This window comes from Vitis riparia, chromosome 12, assembly GCF_004353265.1.
Source record: "Vitis riparia cultivar Riparia Gloire de Montpellier isolate 1030 chromosome 12, EGFV_Vit.rip_1.0, whole genome shotgun sequence".
NCBI lineage: Eukaryota > Viridiplantae > Streptophyta > Magnoliopsida > Vitales > Vitaceae > Vitis > Vitis riparia.
The window spans coordinates 15,158,337-15,179,661 of NC_048442.1; the positions used below are offsets into that span (position 1 = coordinate 15,158,337).

General features: G+C 34.3%; 2 protein-coding genes across 5 annotated transcripts; one reads left to right on the top strand and one right to left on the bottom strand.

Moving 5' to 3' along the window:
* Positions 1 to 1,848: 1,848 nt before the first annotated feature.
* On the bottom strand, positions 1,849 to 8,903 carry LOC117926646 (vacuolar protein-sorting-associated protein 11 homolog). Its single transcript, XM_034845830.1, is given in 7 exon segments — positions 1,849 to 2,215; positions 2,312 to 2,702; positions 5,390 to 7,162; positions 7,259 to 7,551; positions 7,554 to 7,581; positions 7,714 to 7,887; positions 8,509 to 8,903. Coding segments are annotated over 6 exon segments (2,880 nt in total). The 5' UTR covers positions 8,731 to 8,903; the 3' UTR covers positions 1,849 to 2,215; position 2,312.
* A 7,307-nt stretch (positions 8,904 to 16,210) lies between these two features.
* On the top strand, positions 16,211 to 20,991 carry LOC117927051 (zinc finger CCCH domain-containing protein 18). Of its 4 annotated transcripts, none has more exons than XM_034846422.1 (8): positions 16,211 to 16,490; positions 17,552 to 18,505; positions 18,608 to 18,775; positions 18,865 to 19,050; positions 19,726 to 19,787; positions 19,889 to 20,059; positions 20,151 to 20,268; positions 20,385 to 20,991. In XM_034846422.1, exons 1-8 carry the CDS (start codon positions 16,396 to 16,398, stop codon positions 20,452 to 20,454), a joined length of 1,824 nt encoding a protein of 607 aa, XP_034702313.1. In that variant the 5' UTR covers positions 16,211 to 16,395; the 3' UTR covers positions 20,455 to 20,991. The 4 variants fall into 4 exon arrangements, with proteins under 4 accessions (XP_034702313.1, XP_034702314.1, XP_034702316.1 ...); XM_034846423.1 differs by having other exon boundaries at positions 16,211 to 16,425; XM_034846425.1 differs by having other exon boundaries at positions 16,211 to 16,425; positions 17,662 to 18,505.
* The last annotated feature ends 334 nt before the right edge of the window (positions 20,992 to 21,325 follow it).

A 21,325-nucleotide genomic window follows, 5' to 3' on the forward strand; every position in this document is an offset into this window, starting at 1 on the left:
TCCACAAAAATATTGGTATGGGCCACAAGCTGGCCCAGACCAATGTGTACTCCTATGAATAGTTCTGGTTATGGTGCCATCTGCTATGTGCTCATTGACAACAATAGTTTCCTCCATTAGACTATAAAGCCAGAAAAATATGATTCCTTATCTAGTTAGCTTGTGCTTTCACTGCTAAAATGGCAAAAGCTAACGGCCATACCATCATAGCAGAATCCTGACACAATATTCTGAACTAAGTGAGGGTAGAAGAGCATTCGGTTTGAACATATTCTTCTTTGTTCCTGTCCAAGAAATAATATTCCCGTCTCAGTTATAGTGGTATGTATGACATACCTCTTTGAAGGGCTTGCGCGCGTGCCGTGTCTTCTTTTCCAGGGCGTGATGCTGCTGTTACTGGCATAGCGTGGCCTGCACATTTACCAGACATATAACATGGTGAAGAAGGGAGTTTAGATGAGACTATACTGCATAAAGATAACAGAAAATACTGGTTACGGGTCCTGCTAAATGATTGGTTCGTCGCCCCACACGCCATTATTAGAAGGTATGTATGCATCTTGGTTCGACAAGCAATGTGGACGACAAATGAACACAACCGAGGGTTGATTGGGTACTTTCTTTTGGAAAGGAAAGAAGGTGGGGATTAAAGAATAAAGTGTGATCTGATGATAGAGATGGATGTGCTATCCTACGTACATTATGAGCCATTCAGAAATATCCATCTCTGGTGAACACCATAAAGATTTCCAGAAGGCGATAAAGTGATATGCTGAAGACTGCAGAGCAAAGTTGAGGTGTGGGGTCAAAGTAACTTTCTAACAAATTGAGGTTAAACACAGAACTACAAAAACAGGAGTGATTTTGAGGAATCCTGTTCATGAATATAAAAGTTCGGGGAAAGTTAGCTGCTTTCAGTTACTCTAGATTCTCACACAATATATGGACACAGCGCACATACAAAGAAGTGGGTACAGCTAAGAAATCATTTAGTAGGATCCACCGGAGGGTTATCTTTCATTCCAAGAACTTGATCCAATAAAACAACCACACTAGGCCAATGCTTTTTAACTGACAGAGATTGCCTTCAAAGGTTTAGGTATGACTAACTAATCAGGCTGTTTCAATCCATAAGTTGATACTGGATAAACTGGGGCCAACACCAAATCATTTCGGCCAGCGATTTGCCTAATTGCCTGCTTGTTTTTGATTGGTGAAGTTTCATCTTTCCAAAAACGTGTACCACTTGATGTAAATCTAGTTACATACTATGTGCTTGACAAGTACAATAAGCTTCAGTACCACGCATTATGATAGTCGGCATGCAGATCGTTTTAAAGAAATGAAGAACTAGAAACTATCAGTGCAAGATCCTTTGTGATTGCTATGGACCCAACAGAATAATGTACTGAAAGCTTGTGGACAAGACACTTGGTAACAACACAGGGTACCTAGTTGAAAATGTTCTGTCTATAAGTGAAACTCACATTCTCACTCTGCTTAAAAGAAAAGAATATCATATATCAAACCAGTTTGCCGAATATAACAGAAAGTAGAGTATTTAAGATATTTATTAGCACAAAGGGTAAAGATAGAAGTGACAAATAAATGAAATCAAGCAACAACCATCATACCTGCAGTCAGAACCTGTCACAAATTTTGATGTGATTTTGGGCATATATGCAGAAGTCCATAAGTAATCCAAAGATTCTGAATTTAGCACGATAAACCTGCCTGCCCAAATTGATTAGCTAGATGAACAATAAGAAACTGGATTGGTAGATTAGCTAATTATTAGCAACCAATAGCAGCTGACTGAAATTTAACACAGCAAAGAAAAACTTCAAGTGCCACAGAAAAAGAAATCAATAAATATATTATTTAAAAATACATCCTCCAAAATTGTCTGAATTTTTTATCCGCAAGAAAACAGAACAAACATACCCATCTCTAATGAATTCACACTCTGGAAGAAAAGCAAGCAACAAAAATCTCTACCATGCAACTACAACAGCTAGTAAAACAATACGTTCCAGGGCCCTTCTTTTGATATTCTTCTCAGAAAGCTTACATTCTCCCTTTTGGATAGCTGGACCAATTATGGAAAACAAGGGCAAGTGCTGGTAGCTCAATAGCTATGGCATTGACAATTGGTGTTAAAACCCTCCAACAAGCTCAATTCCAGCCAGATCCCTGTGATTCCATATTCACATCACTGTGGAGGAATCATAGCAATGAAAGAGTAAAATGGTGTAAAAAAAGGAGGGGAAAGAAAAATAAATAAATAAAGGCAACATGGCAATCAGTGGACCTTAGAAACCACTGCTGGAAGCAGTGCTGCCAGATCTGAGACTGCCTGTGGGTCCATTACTGGTCTTGCTGATGATTCCCTTCCCAAAATACTCGGCAATCACAGAAAACCCATCCTTTGAACTCTTCACTTGCTGGAAGAACTGATCTTGGTCTTTGGAATTCTGCTCCAAGTTTCTCTTCATTTCCAAAACAGATCTGTATTCAGGAGCACATTCGGGGCATTCTTTTTCATTGTCTCCTAGGCAACGTTGATGGAATGAGTGCATACACATGAAGTGGACAGCAGGGAGATCTAGGGTGAAAGTGCATGCAGTGCACTTGCTAAGCTGGAAGATTCTGGCATTTGTCCTAAGATCCTGAATTTCTTTTCTCATTGCCAATGTCTCTTCCTGCACAATATAAGAATTTGTTTGATATCTTCTCCTTTCATAGGACATACAACTCAAATGATGATAGGAATGACTTCACTGTCTGTGAAAAAATTTTAGTATTTTATCATAATGATTTTGAACAGATGCCTATTTGCATGCCAAGTAAAGAGCAAAACAAGGAAAAAGATTCTATTATACACACAAAACTTTTCAGAAGATCAAATTACAGCTACCAGTCTTATTGAGAAGACCAAGGGTGTAATAAGTGCTAGTCTTAACTCTTTGCTGATCCTATCACTGGCTATTTAAAATACTACTAATATCTCACACTAAAACTCACTTCATTCATTCAGACAATGATGGGGATGATAAACATACAATAATGATCCACATGATGGAGTGAAAACTTTTAAGACTATTTTCTTATTCTAACAAAGGAATAATCCCTCTTATGTACACTCTAGAGATTGATAGAGATTTAGAGTATTCCATTCTAAAAAAGGAACAATTCCCCCATGCACACACCAGCTGTGAAGAACATTTAGAAAATTTTATTATTCTAAACAAAGCTCAATCCCCTTTCTACCCTCAGGTCCTCATCAACTATTTTACAGTTTCAAACCTTCAACATTTTTGTCAATCCAGAACTCTGATGAACCCATCATTCCTAAATTTGTCATTACATAAAAACAGTCATACCACAATACACACACACATATATGTGTTTTATATATATATTGGTAAGCACACAAAAAAATAATATTATAAATAAAAGGAGATAATATAAGAAGGGTGAAGCTAAGACACATTGAAGTACACCAAAAGCATACAAAAGGTGCCAAGCAAAAAGAGAAATGAAAGAAAAGTACAACAAATTCCCCCATCTACTTGTAACCTAACCAATCAATGAAATTCGCTATAGACATAGAAGACCCTTCTAGATGAAGTCTAACACCTTCCAAGAAATTACGCATAAAAGAGGATTTAAGCATTTGTTCCAAATTTTCCACATTATGAAAAGCCTTCCAGATTCCCTCTCAACAAATGGTCCACAAAAGGAACAAAGTGGCAGCCAACCAAACTAGAGACACCCCGCTTCTTTTCAACTGATCCTGAGTCAATACCTTCCCCATATTCCCATACAAAAAAGCCCACCCTCATCAGGATCTACGAGTTCCAAATGGCTCCAGCTAGGAAAACCTTTCAACCTTTAGGCACCAACAAAGAGTATAAATCTTTGGCTCCAAACTTTCCATAACTCAAATCTAACCAAACCATTCTATCCTCTAAGTCCTACCATACTATTTGCTTTTGAAGAGTTTGCATGAAATCCTCCACCACCTCTAACTCCCAATTGTGAAACTGTCTAAAGAAGCAGGGACGCCAGTGACCCTCTGCCCCATCCTACTCCTGCATATCTGATACCCATGACTCTTTTGATCTGGCAATGGCAAACAAAGCAGGGAAAGAGTCTTTCAACGAAGCGTCCCCTCACCACTCATCCAACCAAAATTTAACTCTCCCATTCCTTACAATGAAGCAAACTTTGCTTTTAAAAGCCTCCCATCTTTCCTTAATAGCCTTCCAAAAATTGACCTCGTACCCTTCCTTTAGCACCCCAAAACACCAACCTCCCTTCCCTAAATTTCTCAACTATCACCCACTTTCACATAAACTTGCTTTCCGAGTCAAATCTCCAACTCCACTTGCAAAACAGGGCATCATTGAGAGCAGAAAGCTTCTTGATGCTAAGCCCATGTCCTTTCTTAGCCATGCATATAATAGATCAGTTAACTAGATGACATTTTTTCTCTCAAACTTTGCCACCCCACAAGAAATCCCTTTGGATCCTCTCAAGTCTTAAGCTCATTCTTATTGGCATCACTAATGACATGCATTAAATAGACAAGCTAGACAACGTACTTTTAATGAAATTAAGTCTCCCCTCTTTTGACAAATATTGTCTCTTCCACAGGACCAACCTTTTCTAGAATCTCTCCTCCACCATTTCTCACAATGCTGCTAATTTGAAAAGGGCTCCCAAAGGAGGCCTAGGTAAGTGGAAGGAAGCTTGCCCACCTTACATCCCACTTCGGCCACCAACTCATCCAGATTTTCGACTTTCCCAATTGGAATGAGCTTTACTCTTTTCAAAATTGACTTTATAGCCCAAAAATCACCTCAAACAAAATGAGAGTCCAATTTAGATACTTCAGCCACTCTACGCTTGCCTCACAAAAAATTATAATATCATCAACATATAAAAGATAAGACACCTTAGCTCACCCTTACCCACTCCTTACCATCTAAAAACCAGAGATGAAAACCCCCTCCCTTTCCTTCATTAACAAGCGCTTGAAAGTGTCCATAACCAAAACAAATAAACACAGGGAGAGGGGGTCCACTTGCCTTAGGCCCCCCAAGAACTCTAGAAAAACAGTAATATATATATATATATATGTGTGTGTGTGTGTGTGCTCTAAACATGGAAGGGGATACCTAAGATACACACATGCTACATACCATGACAAAGCCATAGCAAGTTAATTAATATAACTATTCTTATAGTACAATTAGTAATAGATTTGTGGTTGTAACCAGCACCTCCCTAAAAGCCACATTTTAGATTTGCCACCTTTCACTAAAGGTAGGTGAAGGTCAAAGGGATAAATTATCATCAACAACTGCAATGGTAAAACACGCACCTGGTACTTCTCAATGAATCGACGATCCTCTTCAATTAGCTTTGACTCCTGTTCAAGCTTTCGAGCAATATAATCCTTGATAACAGAGAGTGTGAGGCATGGATTCCTGGAGAGTGTCTGAAGAACAATAATAGGAGGCAGTATGTCATCCCTTTCAATATAAGTCAAGACTTCCTTCACTTCTTTGGAGCATTCTTCTCCAAGCTCACCAAAGTACTTTAGCAAATCTGCCCAAAGAGATGGATCTCCTCCCTTACCTGAATCCCCCAGCCTCTTGCAGCATGCAATCAGACCCTCATGGTCATGGGCCTGCATATAACAAGCAATCACCTCTTTATAAAGCTTCATCTTCTCATATAAATATAAAAGCCCTTCTTTAAATGCATTCATTTCACAAAGAATTATAGCAAGATCAACATCATATAGTGGATGCTCCATTTCAGATGGCCATGCACTTTTAAGCAACTGTAGCCCCTTCTCAAGCCTCTCCAAACGACCCTTTTCCTTAGTCAAATCATTGCAGTCACCACTTACTTTCCCATTAGACTCTACTTTTGACATCATAGCCTCTCCTGATGGCCTTCTTGTTTTAAGATTAAGATCACCAACAGTGTCAGATAGTGAAATAGATGGGAAGTTCAAGTCATTAGACAGGTACAACTCCAAGAGTGTGTTGTGAATTTCTACTTGAGCAGGCGAGTCCTTCACCTTATTGGTATACTTTTCAAGAAAATCCATTAGCGACTGTGGATGGTGAATGAAAATGTTGAGAAAATCAACAGGAGATGGCAACATGGATAAATATGTACCATTAGAAGTGCCTCTCTTGGCCAGATCTCCTTCCTCAGTGCAAAGCTTCATGAGTATTTCGATTGTTGCCACTGGCTTGTGCTCTATGAGAATCTTACCATACTCTTTCACTGTGACCCCAGCTTGACCTGGTTCAAGACTTGAAATATATTGCAAAGCTTCTTCATATCTACCAAGGTCCTCAAGTAAGATCTTTAAGTACAACTCATGCCTTCCTGCCTTCTTAGCAACATACATTGCATGCTCGTGATAGTTGGCAGCACGGCAGACCCTTATCGCAGTCTCCACATCAAACTTATGCTCCCCATCCTCACTTTTGATGAACACATTCAACTTTTCAACATCTTTCAGTTTGGTGTAGCAGTTCAGCAGAAGTGTGGTATGATCTTTAGAAGCAAGTCCCTTCTCATGTAGTTTTTCCAAGTAATTGGTAAGGTTGTAGATTCTTTGGGCATCTAAGAACTTTTGTATCACATATGAAGGTTCAAGGTGACCAATGGTATGTATGTACTGGGCCATAGCTTCGTCATAGTCTTGTTTGCCATATAAATGATCCCCATATTTCCTTAGTACTTCAGCAGTTGCTGCAGCATCAGCTTGCTGGCTTTGAACAAGATTGATGGCCACAGTATAAAGATTCTTCTTGAAAAGCATATCTAACTTGCTTTCCATATCTTTCTCTCCAGTACATAAAGCAGTTTTGTCAGCCATTATAAGTATTATGTTACCCCATTCACAAAGCATATGAGAAACTTCTTTAACCACTAGACTGTGGGCAATCAAACGGTTCTTCAGGTCATAAATGTTGAATGTATTCTTGCCATTTCTTTGATCTGCAATAACACATAAAAGATATCCACGAAACCACCCAAGGAATTTCTTCTCCCCTTCAAAAGCCCAACAAGGACCACGTCCATCAATTTCATAGAAATATACAGCCTCAGGCCGACCAATTATCAGCTCCTGATTACAGGACAAGGACAAATTATTAATTGTCTGAAAGTACATAAAACAGTAATATATCAATAAAATTAAACAAGGCAATTCAGAAAAACATACCAAGCGATCACTCATTGTCACACTATTAACATTGCATCCAATCTGATCTAGGGTTTGCCGCCTGGGTGGTTGACTCTGCAGGCTAAACAAACTCACTGAAGTTGGAGTAACTGCAAAGAGTTGGAGGGCTTGACCATCCATACGGAACCCTAAACCTGTGATTGAAGAATTGCTTTTGTCTGAAACATTATCCACCTGAAGCTTGAAACGTGTGATTCGCTCACGTGCAATGTCCCCTTTGATGCAATAAATGCAACCATTGTCCAATCCAATAGCTATAAGTAGTATTGGGGAGCTTCCTCCAGGACCAAAAATGATGTAATCTGCAGAACACTGACACTTTGAAATCTTTTTAAAATAAATAGAACTGCATTCAGATATGTCCTCAATAACAGTTACATAAACAAAAATGTATGACAACATAAAAGAAATTACAAACAAGTACATTGCACCACCTTCGCTTCAGGGAACTGATTAGTGAATATCCGCAATATCTGAATACAATCAGGACTCATCGTGCTGGAGCCCTCTGGCTGCATCTTATCAAGGTCAAAAACTTTCAGACACATAGCTGACAGTTGTGGAGATACTTGTTCATCTTCTCCAACAGTTACTAGGTAGTTTCTTTGCTGATTATCAACAAAAACAAAACCCTTTCATTAAATCTCCATTCACAATAAAGGAAAAGAGCTAATTACTCTGACAGATTAAGAAAATAGCAAAACATAAAATCCCAGTTAAACCATGCCTATACACTAGAGATTTTGATTGTTATTTCACAAGGATATCCATAGAAGCCATACCAAACAATGAAAACTGAGGAAAAGAAAACCAAACCCCTATGCAATAACAATAATATAAGTGGAGGCTTCTGTTTTCTTACTTCCCAAGCAATGAAGAATCTAGTATAGAAAAATAATAATCATAATAATTTCTCTTCCTAATAATAATCACAACAATTTCTCTTCCTTTCCTCCATTTTCTCACCAACTAAAGACTAAAAATGAATGCTATACAATTAAAGACCAACCCTTAACAGAGCACAAAGGAAAAAAGCGAGCTTGGGATCCATAAGTACAGTTCAAACAAAGAATTCAAAACCTAACCCTCAACATTCTAGTTTTATTTTCTTTTCACACACTTTCTTATCAACCAAACAGAGCACAAATCGTTTCCATAAATTAGAGGCACCACAAGAAACAAATGAAATATCAAAGCAGATATAATTAATTTCACAAAACTAACCGAACCTTGAGCTGTTGAACGAAGAGAACAGAAGAAGAATGAGCTTGGAATCCATAATTGAACTTCAAACCTCGATCGAGAAAACTCACGGTGCCGTCGTCGCAGCCCAAGACTATCTTCCCTCTTCCGCTCGAACAACACTCGATTTTTCCGGCAACTTCCTCGGGGATTGAGCATTTTCCGGCGAGTTTCTCCTCGAAGAACTCGAACTTCCTCCACTGGTACATTCCTGATCGGACGGCTCTGATTCTACGAATAGAGATCGGAGTCGAAACAATAATCAGAAACCCAACCCTGGATGCCGGAACTTGATCGCCGGAGATCGGATTCCCGGCGAGGGCTCGCGATGAAAAGAGAATGTCGTAGACGTTGGGGAAAACGTTTTTTGCGGAGCCTTGCCAATGGAAGACGACACCGTTTTGATAATTAGTTTGATTGGGCTTTTGTCCACCCATAAACTGCTTTCCGCCAAGGTTGTCCATGGGCTGGGCCTTAGTTTTTGGCCTGGGTTGGGCTTTGGTTCTTATGGTTTAGAGGAAGTAACTATAACCCATTTGAAAATGTTTTTTAAAACAGTTTTCTATTTTGAAAAACAAGCTTCACAAAAAAAATTATTTTGAGCTAAACAGACATCATCATATTGGATTGGGATAGATGCTTATACCATTTATAATGTCTATACCCAAGCGTGTAGATATTATAAACTCCAGCCCCAATAGACTCTCATAGCTTTATAACATGTCTACTTGATTTAGGAGATGATGCGTCAAAAACTTTTCCAGCTATTCAACGTGAGATATAACATAAACAATTATAAATATTTTTCAAAAACTATTATAAAATATTGTTTATAAAAATGTTGTCCACTTAGGAAAAATATTAAATATAAGAAATTTTTCTATGAATGAACCCTTAAATTTTTTTTTAATAGAAACAGAGTAAGATGGCAACTTTAGAAAAAGTAGACATGAAAATTATTTTTTTAATATATTCATTTTTTAAAATGAAATTAATAATCCTATTTATTTCTAAATCTTTTTTTTAATTTCCAAGGCAGTTTCATTTAACATTTTTTTCAAATTTATTTTAAAAAATAGTTTATAAACATGTTTGGTTAAGTCTCTAATAAAGTTTTGTTTAAAATAAGTAACTGATTTAAAAAATAAAATAAAATAAAAAATAAATTTAAAATTAATAAATTATTTTTATATGATATTTTAAATTCATTTCACTTATTTTAACTCTTTTGATATAAATATTATTTAATTTTTAAAAATATAAGTTTTTAATTAATTTTAATTATATTTTACTTTTTTCATGTTTTTTATAATAAAATCAAAACTTTCCTAAGCTTATCATCACTTTTTTTTTTCTTTCCTTAATAATTTTTGAAAATCAACATATTTATGGATCCTAAAATCGATTTATAATAGTCCATTAGTAATAATTTTAAAAAATATTTCAAATTTTTTAACACTTTAAAAATTGTAATATTCAAGTGTTAAAAATATTAAAACTATTTTCTAAAATCACTATCAAATGTGCTTTAAGAATGCGTCTAGAAGTGATTTTAAAAAACATTTTTAACATTTCTAATACTTAAATTATAAAAAAATTTAAGTATTCAAAATATTTCAAATCACTATCCAATGGAGTCTAAATTTTTATTTATTTTCTTTTTAATTTTTTATCGCTTTAAATGTTGTGTGTTCCAAAACACCCCTTACGGGTCGGAGATCGGCTCTGATACCATTTGTAATGGTCCGCACCCAACCATATAGATATTATCCGCTTTGAGCCCAAGGGGCCCTCACGGCTTTAAAACACGTCTACTTTGTTAAGAGGAGTCTCTACATATATAGCGCTAGAAACATTCTCCCCTATCCGATGTGGGACATCACAAATTTTAAATATATACTTTATTATAAAATTCGAGTCTCGCCGTCGGACGCACATAAAAAATCCGTAAAATAAAATTAAAGGCAAAAATGAATGTGATTTTAACGTGAATGCAACTTGTGAAAGGGGGGAATGGGCTTTTGGAGTGTGGGATGGGGCTATATCCTAGTGGATGGTAGCATACAAAAATCTTTGCTTTTCCACCACAGCACATGACAGCATCTTCCTCCCAACCCCACATGCAATTTCCTCTGAAAATAACTCATTGATATTACTATTTTCATGGTTTTTTTTTAAAATTAAAATAATAATAATAATAATAATAATTTTGAAGACACAATATTTTGATGACATTTTTAGTCCACGCGCTACATTTAAGGTTGATGTGAAAAACTATTGAATTCATATAATGACTTACAAGAATGGACGTATAGAGCACGTGTTAATAAATTTATATTAATATAATTAATTAATTTTATATTTAAAATAACATAAAAAAATGGTTGAATTATAAATTTGGTTGATTTTATTGCAAAATTTGGCATTAACACAAAGGAGAAGAATTTGTAGTCGTTTATTAATATTTAAGATAATTTTTTGTTTTCATTTTTTTGGATAAAAAAGTAGAAGAAAATTAAGAACTTATCTTAGATATTTTTTATTATAATATCATAATTTTTAAAAGATAATATCGAAATAATAAAATTTTATCTATCAAAAATAATATTTTTCTTATTTTTATAACAAATTATTTTTAAAATTAAGTTATTTTAACAATGAAAATCTTTAATTTTTATAACAAATGATCTCTGTGATAATTTTATTTACTTATATTTTTATTTAACGATTTAGATTTTATCATATGAATTAAAATCTTGGTAAGCTAGTAAGATACCATCATAAAATTGTTTCTATTTTTATAATAAAGATATTTTATATTTGTAAGCAATATTTTAAAATTTATAATTTTAATATTTAAAAAAATTAAATTAAATAAAACCTATTTTTGATTACTTCATAGAACTTCAAAGTTTGACACGTGCGGAAGTATGAGATATTTCTATTTATTTTATTTGAAATTGCCACATGATTGTGATTTTTTTTTTTTGGATAAATGGAAATATTTATTTATTTTTTATTAGTAATATTCAAACCTCAGAACAAAAAAGACAAAAAAAAAAAGGAAAATCCATAGGTTGAACAAACAACAAAAATCATGTCAAGTAGACATTCTCTGGTTGCTACTGAAGATGAGGTGGCAGACATGGATTGGATAATTACAAGACAGATAGGATGTCTTGTCTCTTAGCCAGTAACATTCAGATAAGGTTTTCCAGACTGTCCACCCAAATCATCAATCATGTCCACGTGTCAAAAACCATATATCATGGAGAAATTCAACGGCTGGGATTGAGCTCAGAGTAGATACATGGGTTGATTTTGAAAAAATAATAATAATAATTGAAAATATAAATTAAAGGAAGCATGTCTCTTTTCTTCTTCTCTTCTGGCTTTAACTCTTCTCTCCTTTTGGGCTGTGGATGGAAATATACACCACATGTTTGTTTGGAAAGCTAGAAAATGATTAGTTGAGAACATGTGAAGGGGCTTTCAAAAGGCAACCCCACTTTTATTCTCATGCAATTTTGATTAAAAAAATTGGGAAATAGGAATAATAATAGATACTTTCTTTGTAAGCAAAACATAGAAAATAAAAAATAAAATAAAATTTTTCACAAAAATTAATAAAGAAATGACAATTTATAAAAAGAAAAACTATTAATTTTCAATATTTTGTCAAAAAAAAATGCTAATTGAAAGGTCTCATTTATTATTTTGAAAAATGGTAAAAATACTCATATATTTATAACGTTGTATCATCCTTATTGAAAAAGATGGAAAAATAACAGGTTGATTTAATCTTTAATTGAACTTTTTTTTTTCGAGAAATTAAAGATGGGTTGGATAACTATTTTTAATAACAATTTTTTATTCTTAAAAAAATAGAAAAAACATATTTAACAATTAAAATATTGCTTTTTATTTTCTATTTTCTTTCTATTTTTATTTTTGGATATAAGAAAATATAATGTTTTGTGCAAACATTGCTTTCACTCGTGTTTCTATGACAGTTTTAAAAAATTAATTATATATATATATATATATATATAATAATTAAAAATAAAATATTATATATAAAAACTATTTTATAAAAACAGTTATCAAACATTAGGTAAGACATCCTTTTAAGGTTAGTAAAAATTTTCACATCCATGTAGATGTTTTTATTACAAAAATTTATGAATTAAGAAAAAATGCTTAATTAAAAGCAAAAAGATATGATTTCGTTTTAAACAGTATCCTAAATTTATAAAATAAAATAAATTAATTAAATTTTCATATTTAATTAAGATGGGAAATAGATAAAATAAGCATTTTTGCAGTCTCATAATAAATGGTATCAAAATTTTAATTATTTTTTAATTTTTTTTCCATAGGTATGATTGGATGAGAACAAGAATAAAGAAGGCTATGTGTGACCTCATCTCTATTTTATTTAATTGTGACAATGATTTGGACATGGGTGTCTATATCAAGGCCTTAAATTATCATTTTCATGCATCACCTATACTTTGGATAAGGATAAAAAATAAAAATAAAAATATTTATATATATATCAAGTGATTACGACACCCTTCGTATATGGGTCAAAATGTAACACATGAGGGTTGATTAGGGCTATTAAGTGCCCATTCATGTTTTGTTCATAGTCTTTTTTTTTTTTTTTTTTGTGATTAAAGTCATTAATTTGATGTTGTTTTTATTAATTTAACAATGATTATTGTTATTTTTATTGCTTAAAATTTTGTGAGATATAAACATTTATTTTATAGGTTCAATTAAATTCTATTTTGACTTATTCATATTTATTTTGATAATTTTCTACCTTTTCCTCTATCTACGAGATAAAATCATAATTTTTTAAAATATGATATTATTATTACAAATTGTTTGGATAAGAGTTTCTACATCCCCATTGACTAAGAATGCATTTGAGATTTTTATTTTATTTTTATATGAAGTGTTTTTAATGGGAGTATAAATATTTATCGAAAAATTATATATTAGTGTTTTTTCATAAGTATTTTAGTTTATTATTTAATTTTTATTTTTTTTAAGATTTTGTCAAATACTTTTTTTTTCAAAAAAAAAAAAAAGTTCTTATGCAATAAGTGTTTTTTGAAAGTACCAAACAGACTTTAAATTTGTTCAAAGGCCTTATGAAAAAAATCTTGAAAACTTAGGAAAATGTTGTTTCTCATAAAAAATTTAGTTTGACTTCTATAAAACGTTATTTTATATTTAATAAAGTTTTTATAATACAAATATTATATTTATTAGATTATGAAGTTTAAATTAATTTTATTGCACTTAATTTTGGATTTTAGGTCAAGTTGTCTAATCTCACGAGGGTCAATTTTTTCTAAAACTTCACTATTAGAACTCTTTTGATTTATTTTGATTAGTGAAATTTTGACTAGTAGTACATTCTATGGATCATTTTGATTCGTTTTGAAAATTTTATTTTTTTCTCTTTATTGATTAACATTTTTTTTAAATTTATAATTTTGACTTTAATTTCAATTTTCAACCAAATAAAAAAAACATAAGAAACTATGTCAAAAAAAAAAAAAAAAAATTCAAAGGATGTCTTATTAAACATAAAATTGCTTATAATATAAGTTGAAGTAAAACTTCTACAACAAGTAACATTTTTTTTAAAATTATTATTTTTTTGTTTTGTTTTATTTTATTTTATTTATATAAATCACCAGTTTTTCTAGTAAAATCATCGAGACATCTTATTAAATTTTAAAAGTACTTTTGACTTCTCTAAGTCAATTCAAACTAGACATTCATATTTAATTAAAATTTATAATACTTTATAATCTTTTAAAATTTATGGGTTTGTCTAAAATTATATTAATCCAATGTTAATTAATTTATATTTTATGTTTAATATAGATTATTAGGCCCCACCAATTAGATGTTAGCACGATGGCCAAAAATGGGATACAAGACATGCTTAAAAATTACACAAAATATTAATGATTTCAAATAAAAATCCTTGTCACTACTTTAATTTAAATTAGTGTCATCTAATCATGGAATAAGAACCTTCATTTAAATTATTATCATCTAATCATCCTTTTAAATTGTCTTACGTGCACACACTAATGGAATTAAATAGTGTTGGAAATGTTGAAATTCCAATTTCAATAATTAAAAAAGATAAAAAAAAAAAGGTCAAATTAGAAAAGGATAAATTTAAAATTAATTAAACAAAATTATAGGAAAAAATTTCTAAAAATATTTTTATTTAAAATTTGTCGAATATATTTTTCAAGCTGCTTTATTCCGAAAAACTTTATTATATTAAATTCTATTTAATATATCTAGTGAGTATAAAAAAATGAAAGTCCACGTGTAGTCCACGTGTCATGATTACATTTTTCCAAAAAAACGTGACAATTAATTAATTTATATTGGCCAATTAAAATTCAAAAGTTTATGTCCATTAAAAAAATATTTAGAATATGACCAGTGTGCCCCCACATGATGATTAAAAAATGTCGGATCAAATTTGTAATATATATTTTATTTAATAAAAAAAAAGAAAAAAGAAAAATTCCAAGTTCGAAACTTACCCAGTAGCCAAAAGCGAGAGATCCGGTTGAAACGGAGGACCCGCAACGGCCCAGTGGTTTCTCAGTCAGTCTGGATCCAGCTTGTACTCCTAGTTTTTACCGGACACTCCCGGTGGCCAGTAAAGCCCACTTTTTTAGCCGGTTGAACCGGTCACCACCCCACGATGAGAAGAAAAAAAAAGAGGAAAGAATTTGCCTCGTTTTTACCAAAACTGCCACTGACAATTTCTTTCATCTGAAACTACCCCTTTCTACCAAGTTAATTTCGGTTTGCCCTCTATTTTCACCATCCCACCAATCACGGATAAGTGATGGGACCCGCATTCGCCACGATGGACATAGTACGGACAAACGGGGACCCACCACTTGCTGCTTGCCGCTGCGGTTATCCCTTGTCTTTTCGGATATCAACCCACCTGCCACAAATGTGAATCAGATAGCTTCTGCCCACGCCACGTGGCGGACATGCACCCGTTGGATCAGACTAGGGAAGAAATGTTAACCGTTGGATTTTGAAATAGTGGGTCAGAGCTTTAACCACACTTATGTAATCAGAAGTGGGCCCATTAAAAAAATTGAATCTGTATCCTCCAAAAGATCAACCGTCCGATTAGATTTTCTGCTTTCTCCACTGTCAACCTCCTTGTATAAGCATCACACCGTATTTTTCCCCAAACATTAGATTTGGCCGACACGTTCACAGAGTTGCCGCATCGGAAATTCCGAAATTAAATTTAAAGTAGAAAATTAAAAAAATACCAAGTAGAAATTTTCGGAACAAAGTGAGGACAGTTACGTCATTTCACGAGTGAGCTGTTTCGGGAATTCAGGCGCATTTCCAATAAAACTCCCGCAATTTTCTGTAACGACAAACAAATACTTAATTTTCAAAAATTTTAAAAATTGGATTTTTTTGGTTTTGCAGAAACAAGAAAAACCATATAAAGAATAGAGGGAGAGAGAAGAGTTATTAAGAAATCAATAATAAATAAATAAATAAATAAATAAAAATTAAAAAATTTAATTAATTAATTAAAAATTTTATTTGTGAGTTTATATAGGAGTGTGCGTGTGTATATATTGATTTGAACTAAAGACAGGGCGCCCTTTAAAGCTATCCCTTCTGTCATTTTGCTTTTTTTAAGAAATGGTGTCGTTTTTGTGGAGAATTGACGCACAATGAAGAGATAAAAATCAGAAGAAAAAGCCCAAGAAAAAAAAAAAGAAAGGAATAATTACAGAGGAGTGAATCATGAACAAGTTTGAAGCTTTGGATTGGTTTATATGAGTTGTGTTTATCTACACGGTTTGTGGGTATGTCAGATCCCTTTGCTTGCTTTCAACTTTGGTTCTATGTTGTTCACTCCTTTGTTTTCTTGGTATTTTTCTTTTCTTCTTGGTCAAAATTTTATTAGAGTGACTTCAAAATTTTGTGGAACAGTGGTAGGAATTTTTTTCTGTTTTTGTTTGGGAACCCAGAAGTGTTTTGAGTGTTTTCAGTGAGATGGTTGTGGAAAATTGATGGCGAGTGTTGTTCTTTCTTGCGTTGGTACTGTCAGCTTAGGCTTTCGTGTTGTTTTTTTACTTGTGAATTCTTCTTGGAATTTTTTTTTGATGTGGGTTTGTTTGGAGAGAAAATTTGTAGTGTTGTTTGGATGGTTTTTGTAAGTGGGTTTTCTGAATTTTGTTTTCCCAGGAAAGTGCAGGAAAATCTGTTTTGAGGTCAGGATTTGGCAAGTGTGTCGTTTTGGTTTCTGGGTTTCATTTGCCCTTCAAATCTGTTCATGAACATCATTCTTCTTCTTCCTCCCTTTTTTTTTTTTTTCCCTCTGGACACTAGTTCCAGACGGCTGGATACAGTTTTCTTTTTCTTGGGAAACAAACATAATTAAACATGTTTTTTCTGTTTTGATGTTTATCCCTTTTTCTGGTCCAAAAACATGATTCATTTTCCTTTATGCCAAACAGAGAAACAAATATTTGTTTTTCCTGCTGATTCTTCCAGCTTTTTCTGAGTTGTATTCAGCTTTCATTTTGCTGTGTACATCTCTCCACTGTCAAAAGTTTTCTCCAATCCACAATTTAAAAAAAAATTCAGGTTATCGTTTTTTATTTTTGGGAAAATAATTTAATGCTAATTATAGTGAAGTGAATGTGATGAGAAATATGGCAAGGCCATAAACGCAGAACAATTTTTATTTTTTCCTTTTTTTGGGTGATTTTTTTTTTCCTTCTAAATTTTTCATTCATAGGCCTGTTTCATTTGTTTTCCTAGATCTCTGGTGGTTTGGGAAAATAATTGAAATTCTCTTAGCCCACATGAATTTTCTAGGCTTCAAACTCATTTTAGGAGTGTTTGGTTGGCATGATTTCTATTTGGGTTCAGTTTTCTTTGCTGTCTCTGCTGTAATCCATGGCCATTTGTGCTATTCATTTGCAGGGTTGATACTGATATGGATTTTTCCGAGTCTACCAAAGTTGTTTATAATAGAATTCAGAAGCTAGAACCCGAAAATGTCTCTAAAATTATCGGTTATCTTCTCTTGCAAGACCATGGTGAGCGTGACATGATCCGGCGGGCCTTCACTTCTGATAATGCGATACAATGTTTGATCAATAAGGCCAAGACCGAGCTCGGGCTATCATCAAAGCCTGCTGTTTCCAGTCCAATTTCACCTCCTCAGGTGAACCCTTCACCTGTTTCGGATCTTCCCTTACAATTCACACCATTCTCGCCTGCTTCAGCTCGGCCCTTTCCATCACCCCGGCCTGGGAATTCCTACTGGGATCCCCAAGTCAATGGTGATCAGCAGCAAGTTCATAAGTTGGGGGATTTTGTCCCTCAAGGGTACTCGGATTCTCTTCCGGATGATTTTCGCCTCCAGAGCCAAATCCACTTCTTGGCTATGGAGGACCAGTTAGAGAATTCGGTTAGTTCAGAATTCTCGGGGAGTTACTACTACGCTGAACAAGCATTGAATACTAGAATCAGTCGAAGGTCTCCCAGCTTGCCCGAATTTCCCCTCAAGGTCTGCCATTACTTCAATAAGGGGTTCTGCAAGCATGGGAACAGCTGTAGGTATTTCCATGGCCACCCCATGCTCGAAAGCTTCTCTCAGATTTTCAGCCCAGGTGCCAATGAGCTCCCTAATGATGATCATGTCTTTCCACCGGGCTCTCTTGAAAAGCTAGAATTGGAGCTCACCGAGCTTCTGAAATCCAGGAGGGGTTGTCCTGTTTCCATTGCCTCCCTGCCAATGATGTATTATGAGAAGTATGGGAGGACCCTTCAAGCTGAGGGTTATCTTACTGAGAGCCAGAGACATGGAAAGGCCGGGTACAGCCTGACGAAGCTTCTTGCTCGATTGAAGAACAGCATTCGCCTCATTGACAGGTCCTGCTGCATGGATTCTTTCAGTATCTTCATTCATCATAAATTTTCATTTTGAGTATTTAATCATGGAGTTTTTGTTTTTGTTTTTGTTTTAATATGCAGACCTCATGGGCAGCATTCTGTGATCCTGGCGGAAGACCTCCCCAAGTACATGGAGGTCAATGGCGAGAGAAGTGATCCCGGTGCCATTGTTGGCAGCTCTAAACAGATTTATCTCACATTTCCTGCTGATAGCACTTTCACTGAGCAAGATGTTTCCAACTACTTCAAGTAAGGAATTTGGAAACCGTTATTGGGATTTTATTAGCAATGTAGGGGTATGTTTTTGTAACATCTAATGTTTGCGATTTATTCTGCAGCAAATTTGGTCCTGTTCAGGATGTCAGAATCCCATGCCAACAGAAGAGGATGTTTGGATTTGTGACTTTTGTTTTTGCCGAAACTGTCAAGCAAATTCTCACGAAAGGGAATCCACATTATATATGTGGAGCACGCGTACTGGTGAAACCCTATCGAGAAAAGGCCTCATCCAGGACTATTGACAGGTAAAATTTGATTTGAGTCGCTTATGGTATTGTCGTTTTCCACATAGATTCTGCTTCCATCATGGCATAGAATTTCTTGTTTTGCCTCTCAAAACTCTCAAAATAGAAATCTCCACAATGAACAAAGGAAGAAAAAAAGGAAACATGGTTAAGGGCATTGTTTGCTTTGGCATAAAATCAAAGACAATTATTGGAGTCTTGGAATTTAGACAAAAAGCAAATGCTGGAAACACTATTTTCTAAAAGCGGAAAAGGCTGACATACTCATTCCTCATTTCGTTAAATCATTAGTCTTCTATACTTTTGGCCTATGAGGACTTTACAACTTTTCCAGATTCTAGAAGTGCTTCCTTTGCATACTGATCTGAATTTTACAATCATTTCAGGCAACTTTAATTCAGATTTCGTGTTCTTCAATCTTTTCTCAATGTGGCATATTGAATTTTGTTTCTGAACATAGTTACCAGGAACCATCATTAATTGAAAACCTAAGCCTATTATTACGATATATTATAGTGCATGCTTTGCATGCTTATCCTTATTGTTTTCTTCAGTCTTTGAGGTTACTTCCCCATATACGATTACTTGAATCCATCCCAAGGAGGCATGCTGTTTCTTTTACCCAATTTCAAACTGTTTTTTTGTCACTCTGAAGGCTATAATAATTTTTAACAGGAGGCAGCATCCTATGTATTACAGTCCACACTTCATTGATGGGGATTCTGAGCTCCAGTCAAGTGAGTAGAATCCTTTGGATAATGCCGCCTTTTTTTTGGAAGTGGGGTTTGTTTTCTTTGGTGTTTGATACGATTTCTTTCTTGTCCTGATCATTCTCCAGTTCCAAGAGTTTGTGATAATTCAAGACTACTCAGGAAGCAGCAACTGATGGAGGAACACGAGCAGGCACTCGAACTTGAGAGGCGTCGTTTATCTGAGTTGCAGCTGACTCCGAAATCCGCTCACCCTTACTTTGGCTACTCCATGGATGAGTTCAAGCAGCACTCTGATGGTTTGTCATATTTGCTTAAAATAAACAACGTTTTTTTTTTTTTTAACAATTTTTTTCTTTGACTTCATTTTCTTTGCGGTCCTGAAAGCAGCTGCCCATGCAGAACAAGCTGAGTTCCCATCTGCAGAGCGCCTCAACTACCTCCTGGAGGTCTTGAACAATGGTTCCACCAGTGAAGACAGGAGCACTAACTACAATGAACAGGAGAGGTATAGATGAATAACTCTTTTGGGCCCTTTTTTAAAGAGATTCTACAATCATATCGACCAATTTTCTGACATGGGTGCTTCTCTTTATGGATGATAACCAACCCCTTTCGCGGCAGCCAAGGACTTAATCTTCCAGAAAGCCCATTCGCATCTCCCATTAGGAACAGCATTTCAACAGTAACATAGGTTCAGAAACAGAGGAGTCATAGAGGTAAGGACTGAAACTCCAAAAACTATTTTCAAGGGTTCGATACTACAACAAACAACAGCAGCAGCAGCAGCATCAGCATCAGCAGTTTCGTTTTCGTTCTTTTACATTTCCCTCTCAAAGAGTCTTGTGTTCCCGGTCAGTTTTCCAAGTGGCATTATACCATACTGAAGCAGAGAAACAACAGACAGCAAAGCATCAAACTCCTCCCCTGTAAGTGGAGGAGACTGCAAAGGAGAATGATACAGAAAAATCTAATATGTTTACAGGTTCTAAGGTTCTAAAGCTTTTTTTCTTTTTAATGTAACCACAGAGAGGAAGCAGAGAGACAGACAAGAGTTCTTAATCAGAATGTAATGTATAGCCTGCTTTAGCTGAAGAAGAAACTAGAACAATACGCAGGGCTCTGATAAAAGAAGAAAAGTTTTAGTGATCTCTGCATCAGTTTTAAGTACCAGCAGCCTACTATTATAATAAATTTAACTATACAAAGATGCACTATTTTGCATTTGCTCCTTCACTTGTCTTGCCATTCATTTTCTGTTTCTTGCTTCAATCCTTTTGCCCAGACATTTTTCATTCATCCCAATTAAGAACATTTTTATATCATGTTAAAAAAAAAATGTAAATCATTTGAAAAATAGAAACAAAAAGTGAAAGAAAAAAAAAAAAACTAAAATTTTGAGAGTATTTAGAGTTTTTTTTTTTTTTCCATTTTTTCTTTTTTAGTTATTTCATTTTACAAATTTATGATCACCAATTAAAATAGAAAATACATTCAAATGAAATGATATGTAATATATGAGTCCCTTAAATTGTGGAATCAGGCTGCAACAATGATTGTTTCTT